A 19510-nucleotide genomic window follows, 5' to 3' on the forward strand; every position below is an offset into this window, starting at 1 on the left:
AAATTACATTTCCTTTAGGTGGGGAAATCTCCTAGGACAAGTTTGACAAAGCAGCATAAGTGGGCAGAAAAGAAGCATAGCTTCAGAACGTTACTATGTTAACGGAGAAGACCATAAAACAACTTTCTTTGACTTAAGATCTGTGTTCTAAAATTATTATTATTACAGATATATATATATATATATATATATATATATATATATAAATATATCGCTGCATCAACTTGTGCAGCATTTTTACATTCTGTACATTCACATCAGTACAGACTACTGGCCACTGCCACCACCTATAACTGGCCTTTGCAGCAAGGAGCACATGGAAGGGCAATGTATGTCAAACAAAACCCCAAAAGATTCCCAGCTCAACTCACAAGCCAGCCTGCAACCATTCAAATTATTCTAACAATTTGCGTTAAAAAACAGTATTTTCTGCAGTCCTAACTCTGTAAATGTATAAGAGCCTCCATAGTAGAAGCACATGCATTCTAATGGAAAGATAGAGGGCAGATGAGACTGGAGGAAGCCCACTCCTCCTTAAAGGCACATGGGTGCACTGGACACCAAACACATAGCACAATGGCAGTAAAGGTGTCCAGGCTCCAGGCTCACCTGCCCTCTATCTATCCATTAGAATGCATGTGCTTTTACTATGGAGGCTCTTATAAATTTACAGAGTTAGGACTGCAGATAATACCTGGATGCCGTGGAGTGGCTCTGCAGGTTAAACATGTATTTGCAAATGTATGCTAACTAAACCCCTGTTTTTTACACAAATTGTTGGACAGAAGAATTCAGTTGGTTGCAGGCTGGCTGGTGAGTTGAGCTGGGAATCTTTTTTGGTTTTGTTTGATGTATATTCACATCAGTCCCTGCCCTCAAGGAAATTTTCATGTAGTTTTGTCCCTGACGTCCTGTGCCATACACTTTCAGTGTCAGTCACCACACAAGATATCAAATATTTAATAAAGCTCTTTATTGGCCTGCCGCTTAACCCAGGCAGTGGGAATTCCAGGATTTTGGGATTTTGAAGTGCAAGGAGCTGGAACTTGGAGCTGGAGCTTGGAAACGAGGAAGGGCAGAACAGAGGTCTAGATATCAATGAACCTTCCACTTCCCTCTCACAACCTTATTAACTGGCTTCTCCATTAAGTAATATTTTTATGCTTTATTTTACAACAAAAAGGTACATTTTGTTGAAATCATCCTTTAAAACAGTTATGGTTTATATTACCCCTGCCAAAAGGAAATGCTCTACAGTACCTTGTGTATGTACATTAGTTCAAATGCTCAATACATACAATCAATGCTTCAATTTGAATAAACGTTTATGTAGACCAGACTGTCTGTAGACTGTAGCTCTACATTTCATGTTCATTCATATTGGTCCTATGAATAGATCCCCTTGCCGAGGAGAGTATAGTGTTGAGGATTTCTGAAGGAGTGCTGGCTGCCTTTCTGTATTCATAGCCTGTATATATATCTACAGTTGATCTCATAAGGATGGCTGTATGTGCCTGGCTGAAACAGACACTAAATGCAGTCCAAAAGAAACACCAGCATCAACACTATACTGTCACCAGGCATTAATCCAATATTATTGGGAACCACTTTACTCTGTTTATAGTTCACAAATTGTAATGAAATTATAGCATAATAAAAAATCGCACAAACAAAGATATTATTTCACATGAACGCACAGGGTGTTCCATAGTTGGCTCTGGAAGTGTTTCCTCAGTTAAGTCACTGCTAAACTATAGAGTCCAGAATAAACAGACCACTGCAATTAAAAATCATTTAACTAGTCCAAAATTAGTCCGGTTCAGTATGCTTTTCACAGAGTTCCTACCTCGTATTTCATTTGGAAAGTCTGCACAAGGTTGAGGTCTGTGAACATTCGACTTGTGGCTAATGTGGTTTCTATGTCAGAGAGCTCAAAGTCACTGAAGTAGAAGTCCGTTAATTTAAGTGATTGTGCAGATGGCACGACAGCTCCCTTTGAAAGACAAGAAATGTCAATTAGCTGGAGGCACATCACGAAAATCATAGGTGATCTCTATACAGCAGGGAATAGGAAAATAATCCAGAGAGTCTGCTACTGACTTTTGAATCCACTGTAAACAATTTACAACACTGTAAAATTACTGCTCTTATTGAGCTGAATTTTGGAAAACTCTACACATATTAAACTGAGATGAAGTCATGTAGCATTTGTACACTCAGACATTTATCCTGTGTTTGATTCAATCATCAGTTGGGTTAAAGTGATTATTCCTGAACATTTTAAATGAACCTCTTCTTTGAGTTGGTGAATGTAAGCAAGAACTCCTCTTGACATTTTTTGCTAAATATTTTACATAGCGCTCTTCACACCAACTCCTTTTAAGTCCTGTTAAATTACAATGAATTCTAGCATTTGCATAAAAGCACATATAATATGCTCATTCCTTGTTATAAGTTTTGTTTGCTTTTAAATAGATGTACAAAATAAGGAAGCCTAGACAGAATTAACATATGGATTAACCAGGGGTTTAGCAAACTGCTGCTGAAAACAGTAGCAATCCCTCCAGATGGGAAAGGGAAATGCATCCCTGTACCAGCAGGAACTCCTGTATCTGCAGTGCTCAGTGTAATGATGACTCTGTCCATGCTTCCTATATTCATTATAAAGCATATTATTATTTATTATTATAATACAGGGTTTATATAGCGCCAACAGTTTGCGCAGCGCTTTACAACATGGGGGCAAACAGTACAGTTACAATACAATTCAATAGAGGAGGGATCAGAGGGTCCTGCTCGTTAGAGCTTACAGTCTAGCAGACTATCTTTAATAGTATTTAATCTGCCATTTTTATATTTCCTAAACACCATGGATTTGACTTGATGGGTGGAAAGGGGGCAAGGGTTTGTCTACTTTTGAGAAATAAAACTGCCTCTCTTTCCTCGCTTGGAAATTTAAATTTTACCTAGTTTCTCTGAGGCTACTAATGGATTATGTTACAAATAATGAAGCACAATAATCAATAGCAGTAATGTTACAAAGTTCTCCTCTAGATTACACAGTATTGGGATTATCTACTGCAGTAAAATCTTATCATAGCCTAGCCTGTACTATTTTTTTGAATTTCCAATCAGCTATAGGGTAAATTTCTATTCTCTATTTATTTAATTCCCTGAATGGATATTTGAAGTGAATACATGCTTGGGGTAAACTCCTGTTGTAGTAAATGCAGACATCCCAACCAGCAAAAACTCATTTCAGGGAGGTGGCAAACTAAATTCCCCCCCATGGCAAAAATTTTTTAAAATCATTTTTAAAATATTTTTTCACAGTGCTTCTGGGGAAGGGGGTGGGGGGTATGTGGCAGTGGACGGTGTCAGTAGGGTAGTGGACAGTGTCAGCAAGGCAATGGATGGTGCTAGTAATTTTTTTATTTGTATGTATTGATTTTTTTACAATTTAATTTGTTTTTAATTCTTTTCACAATGTGTCAGGGCGCTGACAGCAGAAGAAGGTCTTTAGGACCCAGCATCTGTCAGGGCACCAACAACAGGAGAAGGGCTCTAGGACCCAGCGTCCCCAGCATCACATCACATGGGCCTTTATAAGGAAGTGATTCAGTGCTTAAAGTTGCTGACTGATCTCAGCTTGTTTCCTGTGATTCCTGGCTCCTGTGTTCCCTAGTTTCTGACCTGGCTTGTTCTCGACCTGTCTGCCTATCTCCGGTCCCTGACCCTGGCTCGTCTCATGGATACCCTCTGCCTGCTTCTTGTGTTTGACCCGGCTTCCACCTGACTTCGTCTGCTCTGCTTTAAAACTGGTTTTAATCTCGGCTTGTGTTGATTACGCTATTATCTCTTTACAGACCTGTCTCACCTCACAGGTGCCACCTGCCTGCAGACTCTGTTCATCACAACAGCAGCATTCCTGAGCTTTCTGAAAGCAACATCACAGGCGACCTGTGCTACTTTGTGCCCGACGCCTCTTGTCTCACCTTCAGGGGAGTCCAGAACTTAGCTGCAAAGGAAGCCCTCTCTCCATTGGCTTCCAGCACCTGGTACATGATACAATGCTTTTTGGGGGGAGGGGGTTGGGGCAGTGGACAGTGTTGGTATGGCAGTGGGGGGCGGGGGGGGGGGTGGTATCTGTAGTTTTTTTATTTGATATATTTTACTACATTTAAAATTTTTAAACATTTTTTACAATTTAACTTAATATTTTTTGCCTTTTTATTTTTTTTATCAGTCTTGTTGGTGGGCTTTGGTGAGATATCAGGGGTCTAAATAGACCCCTGACATCTCCCCTTTGAGACAGAGAAAGGGACTGGGGACAGATTCCCCAGTCCTTTTCTCAGCATTGAAGATGAATGGACAGGAGACAGAAGCTCCTGTTCATTCATAAACGGAAGCAGAGTGACTACAGGTTGCTCTGCTCAGTTTTCACAGGAGTGAGCGGTAGCTACGACTAAGGCTATTGCCAAAATGCATCAGCTTTATTGTTTTATTGTCACTCTAATGTACCAATAAATGACACTTCAAGGATTACAGTTTTGCCGGCTCTTCTTACTACGGTAGCTCAGTATGCTGAATTCAGAAAAGGAAGGGGCTGGTAAATGGTAGATTTACCGGTCCCTTCATCCGCTCTCCATCCTGACAGATTCCCACAGCAGCTGGTGGGAGAGAAGGGAAGCCAGCTGCGGGGGACTAGGGGTGGTGGAGGAGGAGGACAGGGGGCCGGAGGAGAACACAGGGGGGACGGAGGAGGACATGAAGAGGGGCGGAGAAGTATATGGAGAGCGACCAGAGAAGGACACAGAGGGGGGCTGGAAAAGGACAGGGGACCAGAGGAGCGGCCAGAGGAGGAGGACACAAGGCACAATCGGGAATGATCGGTGCGGCGGGAAAGACAGCTGTAAATACTGATCTCCCTCTATAGCTTTTTAGCCAACTGCGCTATACAGGGAGATTACAGCTGTTCTTCCTGCTTCACCGATCATTCCCCACTGTGAACCAGGGAACCATCAAGGATCGGCCCTTCAGCCGGGATATTGGGAGGCGCTTGCGGGTGTCCAGGAACCACAGCAGTAATGCGGGAGACTCCCGCACCTCACAGGAGACTTGGGATGTCTGTAAATGAACCTCCACGTGTCTTTTCTAGCTAGGAAAACCCTGCCTGTTCATGTAAAACACTACTCACGAGTCTGGCACTCCTTTTTTGCTCAATAAATTTGTATTACTTTCATCACGTTTATATAAGCACAGTTACAGCCTAGTATGTAGAATGGGGTCACATTCCATACTGCTATGTATAGAGGTCACAGGAGATTCTGCCAGAAAAGAAACTCTGAAGAGTCAGCCGTATCATACAGAAAGAGTGGTAATGGACCCTAGGTATGTCATGTGTACAATATAACAGTGCTATAAAGAGTTAGGGTTATTCACTGCTTTTATAGAGGCATTAGGCTAATAATTACTGAATAAGTGCTGTGGCTGCTATAGAGTTAAATTCCAAAAGCATCTAACTGCATGTAAAATCCCATATGGTGTCCTCCATGTGGTTCATGGAGTGCCATTGCTAATTAAGTGCTCGTATTTGCCCCAGGACATTACCAGCTGTCTTTCTGCTATAGCTAAAAGCTGTTTTGCCTTATATGCCTTATAAATGCTACACTCAGAAACAGTTGATGAATGTATATGTTTCAATTGACGTGCTTTTGTGGAAATTAAGATATTTGGCATTTTTGTATCCTGGACTGTGTACCTGGGTGCACAGTTAGACAGAACTGTTGATTTTTTTTTTAAAGATGCAGGCTTCAGGGCTGTCATTCTGATTCTGATTTCAGATACCAGAATGTTTCTGACCTAAAGTAATTATGCATGACAGGAGAATTTTTGCACTTTGACCACATGCTTGTTTAAGGGGAGAGACTTAATAGGTAGTGAAACCAGAATCAGAATGACTGACCCACTCCTGCATCTTTAAATACAAGTCAGCAGATCCTATATTTCTATTTCCACAGCTTCACTTTAAATGGTGTGTATAGTGTCCTTTGTACATAATTTGCTTAACATGGTCAAGGCTAAAAAAATATATTTTATATACAGTATATTTTAGTCAGGTAAATAGAAAAGATTGCATATTAATATGTAGTTTTCTGTCCAGCCGCTAGGTGGAGTTGTAGGGTTATTTTCACATTTTCATCTGCCTCCTTTGCTGCATTTTCTCTTGTACACAGACAACTTAAGAACTTAAGTCAAATGAAGGCTTCTTTAATAAACCAATGCAATGATAAATGATAATGTGCGAAGTGATGCAGCCCCAGTGACCAGTCATCAATTTGGAGAAGAACATTAAAATATGATTGCTGATTGGAGCAGAACTTTAACAGATTGTTGCTGATTGATTACTGTGGGTTGGTTTACTTTTTTTGTGTCTCTTTTAAACAAGCCTGAATATGATTTTTTTCAACACTAACTGCAAGAGTAAAGGCTGCAAAGCAGTTACTTTATGAAATATCTCAATGGATTAAGACAAGTTACAGTGCTGAAAACCACTGTGCTTCTCTGACACAAATGCCAGATCCTAAACATTAGAATGGCATAGCTGCAAGGGACATTTCTGGAAAACTGGTAATGTAACGTCTAAAACAATAAAACATATGTGTTCTCCCTGGGTTGTCTCTACTTGCATATTTGCCACTACAAGCCTGCATTAGATATAAGAGGCAGGAGGTAGTTTTACTGTACACTATCTAATGCCTGGTGTCTGTATGTTCTCCCTTGGCTACCCTAGTTCCTTTTCACAATTCAAAAACATATAGTCTAATGCAGTGATCAAGTCCTGAGCTACTAGCCAGGCTTTAAGAGTTACTCGCCACCAGTTGCCCCACCCAACCCCTGCCCTGCCCTGCCCTGCCCCTAAACACGCCCTCGTAAATTATCTCATGAAATTACACCATTAAATGTTTTATTCAGAATTAAGTTACAAAAATAAATATTAACAACAACTTTAACAATATTAATTCTCTGGTTTTGTTTCCCCTCCCCAGTACACCTCTACCTCCAATGCCTCCCCCAGTACACCTTTACCTCCAATGCCTCCCCCAGTACACCTCTACCTCCAACGCCTCTTCCAGTCCTCCACTGACTCCTCTCTTCTCCAGCACACCTATGTCCTCAATCCCCAATCCCCCCTCCCCCTAGCACACCACTACTTCTAATTCCTCTTTCCAGCATATCTCTGCCTCCAGTGCAACCCCCACAGCAAAGCTGTGCTTTTAATGACCCCGGCATACCTCGTCTTCCATCCTCCCCTCTCCGGGGACACCTTTACCTCCAATCCCCCCCCAATCTAGCACATCTATGCTATCAATACTCCCCCAATACATTATACCTATGCCTCCAATTTCACCCCTCCCCCCAATACATCATACCTATGCCTCCAATTCCACCCCTCTTTCCCCCAATCTATCATACCTATGCCTCCAATGCCACCCCCCCTCCTGCCCAATCCTTGATACCTATGCCTCCAATTCTACCCCTTCTCCCACCAATCTATCATACCTATGCCTCCAATTCCACCCCTCCCCCCCAATCTATCATACAGTATGATAGATTGGGGGGGAGGGGTGGAATTGGAGGCATAGGTATGATAGATTGGGGGGAGGGGGGTAGAATTGGAGGCATAGGTATGATTCAGACCTATGCCTCCAATTCCTCACCCCCCCAATCCATTATACCACATCTATGCTTTCAATCCCCCCCTCCTCCAGCACACCTCTTGTTCAATCCCCCATCAAACCATTGCCTCCAACCCCCTCAAGCACATGTACTGCTTCCAATCACAGCACACTGTCATTATTGTTACCATTCAGGCATCAGTGCACATTGAGGGCGGACGAGAGGGTTTAAGCCTGGCCACTTAGGATTGCCTTGCCGAGGACTGCCAGCTGACATGCACCGCCCCACTCCTTAGATGTGCAGCAGGAGGGAGGTGGAGAGGGGTGGTCCCAGGCGGCTGTACTGTTCATATTGAAATGCCCGCACTGCAAGCCTGTGCAGGGTGGAGATATGTGGCAGGAGGGAGGTGGAGAGGGGCAGTCCCAGACAGCTGTACTGTTCACATTAAAATGCCCCTGCTTTGAACCTTTGTGTGGTGGGGGGGCACTGGCTATACATTCCCGGGACAGCACAGCTGAGGCGGGATGCCTCTGGAAAAGGTGGGACAGTTAGCAGCCAGTATGGAATCTCCAGCAAGTGGCTGGGGATTCAGACTTTACTGCCTGCCCTGTCCATACGCACCCTCAACATATTTCCACTCACCAAATGCAAGCAGGCGAGTTAAAATTTTGAGGGATGGTCCAATGGCATTCCATCCAAATTGTACTTGGAGTGCTGTAGGGGGCATAGATTGTGAGATCATTTTTGGGAATGGACTAATGTGAATAGATTTCTGTAAGTACTGTCATATATCAGCACTGCACAGATAATCTAAATAACCAACATTTCACATATTAATAACTCTTAAAACAATGCAGTATTAATATCATCAGTAACATAATATTAAAACATTTTGCAATGTATAACAATACACTATTTTGAAAGAGAAATAAAATGTTTTTTACCGCTGTTACCTGCAGCTCCATGGTTTCCTCTTCAGCAGCGGATGCATGATATGAAAGAATCTGCCATACAAAAAAGTTTGTGTTTTTAAACCAGCACAGCAGAAAATAAGTTAGCCATTGGGCTAATTTACTAAGGAGAATAGGAGAAAAGGAACATTTAATTTACTAAGTGAACAGTCTTTACTTATTTAGTAATTCAGCTCTGTGTTCCCTATTGAACTTTGGATACTACTGTATTGGAGTTAAAAAGGCACTCCTTGGGCTGGCCATACACTGTCCCAAATTTGCTTAGTGGATGGCCCTGATAGCCCCTTCCACCAGACTGAAAAATTGATGGCTGAACAGTGGCTGCATCCAATCAGAGGCAGAGCCAGCTGTCAATATACAATAGCTGCAGTGGGGGAGTAGTCCATCCTTGCTGTATAGTGTGGATCTGCTGTATAGTGTGGATCTGGAATCTGTTAGATTTTTTGGTTTAGCCCGCAGACTGAATGAAAAAAATCTGTATATTAGTTCTATCATCCAGTCCAAAAAACAAAAACTCGTGATGAGAAACACAAAACAATTCCAATCGTGAAGGGAAGGGGGATCTTCAGTGAGGACACCTCTGTGTTTGCAAGCCGCTTACCTTACAGCTGTAAGGTGTACAGCCTGTGTTGCAAATGAGCCGCAGGTGTAGATGTTCCGTGTATAAGGTAGTGACAATGATGAACATGCCAAGCGAAATATAAAAAATGAAAAGTATACAGCATGTAAAATAACTCTGCGACGACCACAGTGGAGGGGGGGCAAGACACACATGGGGGGAGGTTGCACTCACTTTCATGAAGTGAGTTTGGGCATCAATCCACGAGCGCCGAGCTCCTATGCCTCCAGGAGTATCACCAATCTGGAATCTGTCCCCGTGCCTGGAAACTGGAATATATCCCCGTGCCTCTCTCCTCAGTGTTCGTCAGGTAGAGTAGTGATGTACAGTGTGAGGGGGAAAGAGACGCACATAGCGTGATCCCATATAAAAGGTGTATTTATTTAATAAAACAAGTCCAATCAACTTACATTTAAAACAATGCTGCAGTGTGTAGTAACTACGAACGCCGAGGTCGTCTCCTGTTGTTTGTCTGTGGCAGCGTCCCATGCTCCAATCCTAATGCATATCGTCACGTCACGTGACATCCTCTGAAGAAGTCACGTGACGTGACGATATGCATTAGGATTGGAGCACGGGACGCTGCCACAGACAAACAACAGGAGACGAGCTCGGCGCTCGTAGTTACTACACACTGCAGCATTGTTTTAAATGTAAGTTGATTGGACTTGTTTTATTAAATAAATACACCTTTTATATGGGATCACGCTATGTGCGTCTCTTTCCCCCTCACACTGTACATCACTACTCTACCTGACGAACACTGAGGAGAGAGGCATGGGGATATATTCCAGTTTCCAGGCACGGGGACAGATTCCAGATTGGTGACACTCCTGGAGGCATACGAGCTTGGCGCTCGTGGATTGATGCCCACACTCACTTCATGAAAGTGAGTGCAACCTCCCCCCATGTGTGTCTTGCCCCCCCTCCACTGTGGTCGTCGCAGAGTTATTTTACATGCTGTATACTTTTCATTTTTTATATTTCGCTTGGCATGTTCATCATTGTTACTAACTTATACACGGAACGTCTACACCTGCGGGTCATTTGCAACACAGGCTGTACACCTTACAGCTGTAAGGTAAGCGGCTTGCAAACACAGAGGTGTCCTCACTGAAGATCCCCCTTCCCTTCACGATTGGAATTGTTTTGTGTTTCTCATCACGAGTTTTTGTTTTTTGGAATGGATGATAGAACTAATATTCATGTTTGCCCTAGGGATTTGTCACTTGTAGTTCACCAGGATTTGGCACATTTTTGCTAATGGGGCACTAGCCCACATATATTTTTCTTGCATTATATATATATTTTTTTGCATTGTGTCATTATTCATCCTATTTGTGTTAGTATATGCAATTTTGCTTTGCTATATTCAAGCAGTCACTGTTTCACAATTACCTTTATATTAGGCTTTGTCTGCCCGCAACATTAAAGTCATGTTGATTAGCTACGTTGCACTGCACTGCATCCCCACCATAGTCTTTTAGCATGTAGGATCCATTCAGGCATTGGCCCGTTTCTGCTTTTTTAGTTCACTTTACCACTTCAGTCATCTTTGTAGCTCCCCCACCCCCCCCATCACAGCGCAACTACCATCTTCTCCCACTTTTGTCTCATTTGTCCTGCCTTGGATCAGTACTTAGGTGTTGCAGCAGTGTCCTTTTAGCGTAGCGCTCCATCAAGATTGACCTCCAGAAATGGCAACTCCTGACCCATACCTGGTTCAGCATGAGTGCCATCTTGAAGATGATGGTCATTTCCATGGTACTACATATACTTGTTCTAGACGCTCCCGATCCTCATATCTCCAAGGTACCTAAAAGCTCTCCAGGATGAATTAATCAGATTTATCTGGGCACTTTCATGCCCCCGCATCTCACATGTCTACCTCTCCATGCCAAAGCAATCTGGAGGCATTGCATTCCCAGATCCAATGAAATACTACCAAGAGACTCATTTAGCATGAGTCATCACCTGGTGCAGAGACTACCAACACAAATTGTGGATTTTTTTTTTGTGTGCATTTAGTGTCTGTTTTTGCCTTGCTATTGTTTTTTAGGGTAATGTTTTGTTTGTTCTTTTCTTATGTGTCTATTTGTTTATTAAAAAATGGAAAATTGAAAATAAAATCTGATTAAAAAAAATAAATAGATAAAATCATGGATCCCCCTAGAGCAATCCACCTATGCCATACCACTGTGCTGCCTTTCCTGGTTGCACCAAAAGCACCTTGCAGATTTTAAGTGCCACCCTCTTGTAGGCTCTACCCTCTTTCACAGGTTATTTCTTCTGGCAAGTTTTTTCCTCCAGCCTCATGCCTTACTCCTGTTCTGGGTAGAATTCAATAAAGCTCCTGCGCCAATTTTCTGACATTATTCTTTTTTGTTACTGTATTGTGCCAAATTCTTGAAGCATTTGCAACACTTTCGGTTCTGACAGCGACTCATGCATCAAATTCAGGTACTTCTAAAACGTTAAGAGTGGTGGAGTTTCCCTGTGGTCCTGAGAATACATGCATTTATGACCTTGATGAGATTTAAAGAGGAACTGCAGTCTGCTCACATAATTTGTAATAAAAACAGCGTTGCCATTCTGAAGCTTCCCTCCAACCACTTTACATTATTTTATATATACTGTGATTCTGTACTTGCCAAATATGGTGCAGAAATCTCCCTCCACTGAGTCTGGCTGCAAACATTTTAACTGTGGGCAGCTGAAGCTGCTGCTTGTTCACTTCCTGGATTTACACAGACGCACAAAGGCACACCTCCATCTCTGCAGCTCTCACTGGCCCTCTTATGACTCATCCCCCTCCCTTCTTGGCAAACTCTCATGAGAGTGAGAGAGAGAGCTGTGCGTGATGTCATAAGCCTAGGCTTTTTACCAGACAAGAAACAGGAAGTGGGCTGTATAAGGTATTTACTGGCAGAAAAACAATCTTTTACTATCCAAAGTTAAAAGAACAAGGGCAGAAGATTTTATAGATGGAAAGTTGAAAAAATTACTGAAGTTCTACTTTAAGGTCCACTGAGGGAGGTGAGCAGTTATTGCACTAAGTTGCAAATAAGAAGTTGAGGAAGATTGTGGAAGATTGCATGTATTTTTGACACTGGAAAAAAATATATAATGAGGAAGAAATTTGGACTTTATGTTGATTTTTTTTTTTAATCTTTTTGAGCTACATCGTTTATATTTTTATAAATACACAAGGTGTGGTGAAAAACACTTTTTGATGTTTAGCAGCATTTGAATGCATGGAATTTAAGTTCTCACATATTAGGTAACTTTAATATTTTTTGTCACAGCACTCATTGTATAATTATATAGAGTTCCAAAATGTGCCACTTCTACATTGTGTCACATTAAATATGCCAAATTCAAAAGTGGATCTATTGGCGTACAAAGAGAAAAACTGGCATAGACAGATCGAGTGCATTCTAAAAGTGGCACAGCATGAGCCAAATTGAAGTACAAGTTCTAGAGTCTTGAATTTGGCGCATTCTTCACCACTTTTAAAAAGTATGCTGGACACTTTCACAGAATCTGACTGCGCCAGTCTTTATGAATTCCAGGGTCTGTCTTTTTTTTATATATTGTTATCTTTGTTCTGGTTTAATAGCCAGGCAACTATCATCTTCAAGTGGTCAACAAACAGCAGCCCACATATTTCTCTTAAGACAAATTTATTTTTACCTTAACCCCTAATGCTAAACTCTAAGTTGTTAACATGTTAATCCAAAGTACTGAGGCTGCATCCACTAGGTCCTACACCAAACTCTTATGCCGCGTACACACAAGCGGACTTTTCGACCGGACTGGTCCGACGGTCTATCCAACGGACTTTCGGCGGACTTCCGACGGACTTTCCGAACAAACGGACTTGCCTACACACGATCACACCAAAGTCAGACGAATTCGTACGTGATGACGTACGACCGGACAAAAATAAGGAAGTTGATAGCCAGTAGCCAATAGCTGCCCTAGTGTCGGTTTTCGTCCGTCGGACTAGCATACAGATGAGCAGACTTTTCGATAGGAACTGGGTCCGGCGGAGTTCCGACGTAAAGATTTGAAACAGTTCCAAATCTAAAGTCCGTCAGATTTTGACCGAAAAAGTCCGCTGCAGGTCCAATGAAGCCCACACACGGTCGAATTGTCCGCCGGACTCGGTCCGTCGAACCAGTCCGGTCGAAAAGTCCGCTCGTGTGTACGCGACATTAGTTCCAAATCCACCTGCCTTCAGTGAATGTACAGGTGCAGCCTGGAAGTGGACTATAAATACTCCCCAGTATTGCACACTTGTCATTTGGACACAAGGAATGGCATGGGGGTGCCATTCCTAGATGCCTAAATGCATTGAGTTGCTGCCATGTGATTGGCTGATTAGCAATTTGTGTTACTAAGCAATAGAACTGGTGTACCTAACAAAGTGGCCAGTAAGTGTATACTGTAAGTCTTCGTGTAACAAATAAAACATTTAATATATCACAAAGGATTCCCGCTGCACTATAAGTTAGGTACCTTTGCCATATATTAAACATGTTTTATGTATTTTCATGTATTTTTTTCCAATGATCTCTTATAATAGATCTTACTAGGGGAAGATTATATATGGAGACAGTCATTTTGATGGGGCTATAAGGAACACACATATGAGAATATTGATCTGTAAAGGGGCTGTATTGGCAGATATCCCTTGAAGTCTCTTGCAACATATAGTCTCCCATAGGGGGTTATTTACGAAAGGCAAATCCACTTTGCACTCAAAGTGTACTTGGAAGTGCAGTCGCTCTAAATCTAAAGGGTAGATCTGAAATGAGTGGAATCTCTGTTGATTTTATCATCCAATCATGTGCAAGCTAAAAATGCTGTTTTTTATTTTCCTTGCATGTCCCCCTCGGATCTACAGTGACTTTACTTCCAAGTGTACTTTCAGTGCACTTTCAGTGCAAAGTGGATTTTCCTTTAGTAAATAACCCCCTATGTCTCCTGCAGATAGTCCCCAGTCTCCATTTACATCTGTAGCATATCCTCAGTTTTCATCCAGTCTCCTGTATGGCATGTTTGCAGTCTCTGACCATATAATGTAGCATTGTATGTCCACAATCTCTGGCAGTCTTCAGCAGGACGACTTCATAATTTGTGCAACCCTTTGCTGATATTAGGGACCACACTTGAGACCCCCTATACCTACTTAAGTGGTCAGCACTGCTGTAAGTCAATATTAAAAATGTCTTATCTAATTAGCACTGCTGGATACTTACAATTTCTGTGTATTCTAAACAAAAAGCAATGACATGCTCTGCTATGTTATTCAATTACATTTTTATTAACTGTAGCCAAGTCAGAGAAAGATATATTTTAATTAATCGCTATGGGTTACTGCCTTTTGTCTTTTTGAATAAGCTAAAGTAAAAAAGTGTGTTTAACGTGGATGTAAACCCAGTGTCATCCTTTCTAAACTACTGCCATAGGGGTTATCTATAAGGATATACATGCCTCCTGCATGTATCTTTACCTGTCAAATGTCTCCCCTCTGTCTGTTATGAGACCCGAAAAACTGCAGATTCTGTGGGTGGGTCTGTTGTCTGGAGCTCGGTGGTTGGAGTCGTGATGTCAGTAGACTCACCACCCACCTCTACACTCCCCTTGTCAATATGCATTTTCTCCTGTGTATTTCTTACACTGAACTTCTGCTATGATCTCTAACATCCAGTGAAAAGACAGGAAAGTAACCACATGGCTTCAGCATGCCAAATCATGCTGAGGTGTGGAACAGCCAATCCTTGCAGAGCTGCTGAAGAAAGGAGTGGGAGGGAATTTAAAAATACTGCACGTCTCTTAGGCTAATGCACGAGATGTAAATCACCTGTCACTCACAGCAAGGGGGAGGATTTGACAAAGTTTTTCTCAGTTTGTCAAGAATTGTCTCACTGAACAATAAAAGAGGATTACTCAGAGATGGATTAACTCTTTGTGGCAAGACTGGGCTCAATGATAGCAAATCTTATACTCTACAGTATGATATATATAAAAAAAAAAACATCCACTTTAATATCAGGCAGTGCAGAATGCAGTTTTAGGTGAACACAGATGGGTGTCTGGAATATAAACTTAAGCCAACAGTGCCAGAAGATTGAAAATCCTTAAGGAGGGTATCTAAAAGCTTGTGTTTGACAATACTTATTTAATGCTTCAGCAAGATCTCAGCATTGCATCAGTCTGCCAAGAACAATCCCTTCATTGTGGACTCACCTCTAATGTCACCATCTGTTTGGCCATTGCTCTCTCCACAACTTCATACATCTGGGTGTTCTGGATCCCCAAGCCACAGAAAATTGCAAAGGCTTCCAAAAATTGCTCATCATTTCTGTTGAAGGTCTTGATTTTGCCAGAATTTTCTTCTACCTTGTTTACAAGTTGGCAAACTCCTGTAATGAATGTACCACCAGAGACATTGCTACATTCAAGAACTTTATAACTAAAGGAAAATGTTTGTCATTGGAACTGAAAAGTGTCAATTATTTCTTATTAGTTAATTAAACTGGTGTATACACATGCTGTAAAATCTGCTCAAATATTATTAATAATAAACACTATAGATGTTTTTAGCTAATGATATATTGATATTGGATAGAGGACAGTACAAACTGGTGTGTAGAGTGACCCAGTTATTCAAGTAAATACGTATTTATATATTACATCTGTATCCAATGCTTTTTTGTTGTTGCTCCCTTTGGGTCTTGTAAATATAAAATGAAAAGCATTTTGTTTTATCTATTTGATAAGTGCAAAAAAAAAAAAACAAGACTTGTTGAGCCTGCCACAAAAGGTTGTGATAACTGATAACATTCGGTGCTCTCTGCCTGTGCTGGTATCAGCATTATTACCAGCAATCACTATAGACTACCCCACATGCAATGGAAATGGGGGGGATGTACTGTAGTCCTGTCCATGGATGACAAGGCTGCTCATCCTGTATGGAGTTTCACAGGAAGTGTGTTACTGGCAAGTCTGACTAAGGCTGGGTTCACATATGCTGCGGCCGCGGTTCACCCCTGTTCACCAATTCAGGTGCGAATCAGGTCTGAATTTTGCCTGAATCGGAACCAAAGACGCATAGGACTCTTTTTAAATGCAGACCGTGACCGCTCCAGATCTGTGTGAACTGGCTCCATTGAGAGCAGGTCACACTCTCCTGTCATGCGAATTGGAATTGGGGAAATGCGCATCCAATTCGCATATGTGTGAACCCGGTCTAATGGAGCATCTAAGAGTTGGTAAGCAGCAATGTACTACATTTTTGGGTTACATAAACATTAACACAATCATTCTAGTATGAATGAGCCCAGGGCTACACCGGTAAAATACTATCTTTCCTATATAAGATATGTACCCACTTGTTAAAAATTACATTATTTGCCATACACTGAAATGTATTTGATTCTAATGAGATAACTGTCAACAAGCATTTAAAACTCTTAAGCTGGCCATACATGGATTAAAATTCAGCTGGGTCAGCAGGGACCAGCTGAGAATCGATCCATCTATGAGCAGGCAGATTGTACCCAAATCGATCCATTGATCAACTTGGGTACAACCAGCTTATCAGATTTTTTACACATGATTACTGCCGGAGCCTATAGCCACTAGCAGTAATCATTGTGTTCTGCTGGCCAGGAAGGCTCCCCCGCTAGCAAAACACAATAGCTCTGCGGAGGCATTCCCCCATCAACAATGACTGTGTTGTCGGGGGGACTGAACAATTTAATCTATGGGTTGCCTTATGCAATTTTCTTTCCTTCCAATTTTAGGCAGCTGCAGCCATCATCCCAGTACCCAAATTTTCAGCCAGCAATGAGCTTTAATGTAGAAGTGATCACAGCAGCTCTCAAGGGTGTGGAAGGAGGTCCCCCTCCCACCACTGCCTGCTGCATTTTCCAGGAATTTCCTGTATGTGAGAGGGGAGGATAATACATCCATACCCGCCTCCCCTTTGTGATGTGAGAAACAGTAAGCAACGAAGACTTCATCACTGCAAGCTGTTACCCTGTACAAGCCGTTACCAGCTTGTAAAGCACCTGACCAAACCGATCTCAGTTTGTTCAGATGTTTTTGAGAGCAGAGGAGAGGTCTGTGGTCTAATAGACTCCAGAGCTCTTAGTAAAGAGTACCTGTCACTGCCCATGCTATCACAAGGGATGTTGTTTATCCCTTGTGATAGCAATAAAGTTGATTAAAAAAAAAAATAAAAGAACAGTGTATAAAAAAAGTTTAACACAAAATAAATAACAGCATTTAAAGAAAAAATTAAAGTGCCCCCAATTTATCTATGTTAATGCAAATGTTAACAGTGATCGCACCACTCATGTGTGGTACCACAGTGAATGTCAGAGTTAGAGCAATAATTCTAGCACCCGACCTCTTGATAACTCAAAACTGGTAACCAGTAATGGCTTTTAAAATGTTGCCTATGGAGATTTATAGGTACTATAGTTTGCCGCCTTTCCATGGGTGTATGCAATTTTAAGTAGCATGTTATGTATCTTTTTTACATGGCGTAGCATCATCTTTAATATTTTACCAAAAATTGGGTATTATATTGTGCTTGTGTGCACTAAAATTAGCTAAAGTGTTTTTTTTTCTCCTAAAAAATTGTGTTTTAAAAATAGCTGTGACATAAAATAATTGCAACAACCACCATTTTGGTCTCTACTTTCATAAAATATATAATGTTTGGGGGTTCAAAGTGATTTTCTATCAAAAAAATGCAGATTTTTACATGTATGTGAAAAGTGTCAGAATTGGCCCTATAGTCAAGTGGTTAAATGTGTTGAAAAGGAAGATACTGCAGAGTAGGGATGAACTTGGGTTCAGCTCAATTCCTGATCAAGTCCTAAAACCAAAAAGGTAAGTGAGCAATGTAATTTAGGACAGAAAGTGTGTTACTGGCAGAATCACCAAGTAAAAATAAGGGGAAAAAAGTTTGAAAAAAGAAAACAAGTCACTACGTCTATGGACTGGTAAGCTGCAAAATGTTAAATGTTTGTTTTTGGGTTCAGATGTGCATTAAATGCCAGTCTTTAGCCCTAGCCCAAAGGTCATTGTAGTACTCTTGTCTGTAACTAAAGCCTGATACACACTATTAGTTTTTTTTTTGTTCAACCCAGCGAGGTGAACGAAAAAAAACTGAGGAACATGAGAGGAGCTCGCTGCACTAACTATCCAATGTTAGTACAGCAATCTCCCCACTGAGCTACTGTGTTCTGACAGGGTGATGACAGGGTGAAGGTGATGGGGGACTGCCCCCTGCCGCCATAACACATTGGTCAGCACTCTCAGACTGAGAGCACTTAACGTATGCCGATTGACAGATGTTATTCGGTCATGCCCCTTCGACAGAAGCCAGACAGGCTGCCGCACACAAGCCGAGTGTCGGCCTTGAACAGGCTGACATACTGGCCGATATTTGGCACATGTGTATGGGGATTAAGGTATTGTGTGGCAATTCCTGTAATTCTATATGACAAGGTCCTTTTGCTGTACTCCATTTAATTTCATTCCCCTTACTTTTTACAGTATATGTTACACTATGCCTTTGAATGCAAGTTCTCATTTTGTGCACTGTGCTTGACTAAGGTTTTAACTTAATACAGTGTGGCTGCCAAAGCTTGCACTTTGAATGGGGAAGTATAACCAAAGTTTTTTTGGCTATACCTCTCCTTGGGTCACAGGAGTGCAGTTTGTTCTGAACTCCTGTGATTTGCTTTCAGCCGACAGCAGGCTTCAGACCGCTGTCGGCTGACATCACAGACCCGGTCCAGGCTCTGAAGATATTCCAAACATATGGTTGAGGTCCACTCAGAAGCCTGGACCAACACCTGAGCCAGCCGCTCGCACCCCTTCCACAGCCCAGCGCTTCAATAAATTCTGGAGGCGCAGAGCAGAGAGCCGGTGACTGGCAGTCACAGCTCTCTGTTCACAGCGAAAGGGAGAGAACTGAGTGATCATGGTGTTTGACTGCTCAGTTCTCTGTGCAGAGTCAGCGGTGGACAGATGCAGCATCACATCGATGTTGCATCCACCTAGGTGAGTATAATGTTTTTTTCCCCATAGCCCATACCTCTCTTTTAAGGGCTCATGCACATGGATGCTTACAGAAACTGTTCTCCTCTAGTGTAAAAACGCCACCATTTTTCTGCATCTGGGGAGTCAAGGGTGGCGCCCACAGCAAGCAAAA

At 41.9% G+C, this 19510-nt stretch overlaps 1 protein-coding gene across 4 annotated transcripts in view; it reads right to left on the reverse strand.

Moving 5' to 3' along the window:
- Positions 1-19510, reverse strand: part of PDE5A (phosphodiesterase 5A) — a 267395-nt gene that overhangs the window by 39685 nt on the left and 208200 nt on the right. For 3 of the 4 annotated variants that reach the window (XM_073603298.1, XM_073603307.1, XM_073603325.1), the window contains exons 10-12: positions 15526-15701; positions 8625-8684; positions 1847-1993 (exon numbers count right to left, since the gene is read on the reverse strand). In XM_073603298.1, coding sequence (XP_073459399.1) covers positions 1847-1993; positions 8625-8684; positions 15526-15701 — 383 coding nt within the window. The remainder of the gene's footprint in view (positions 1-1846; positions 1994-8624; positions 8685-15525; positions 15702-19510) is intronic. The other variant, XM_073603315.1, reaches the window with a different exon arrangement.

The sequence above is a fragment of the Aquarana catesbeiana genome, linkage group LG01 (genome assembly GCF_042186555.1).
Source record: "Aquarana catesbeiana isolate 2022-GZ linkage group LG01, ASM4218655v1, whole genome shotgun sequence".
Classification (NCBI taxonomy): domain Eukaryota; kingdom Metazoa; phylum Chordata; class Amphibia; order Anura; family Ranidae; genus Aquarana; species Aquarana catesbeiana.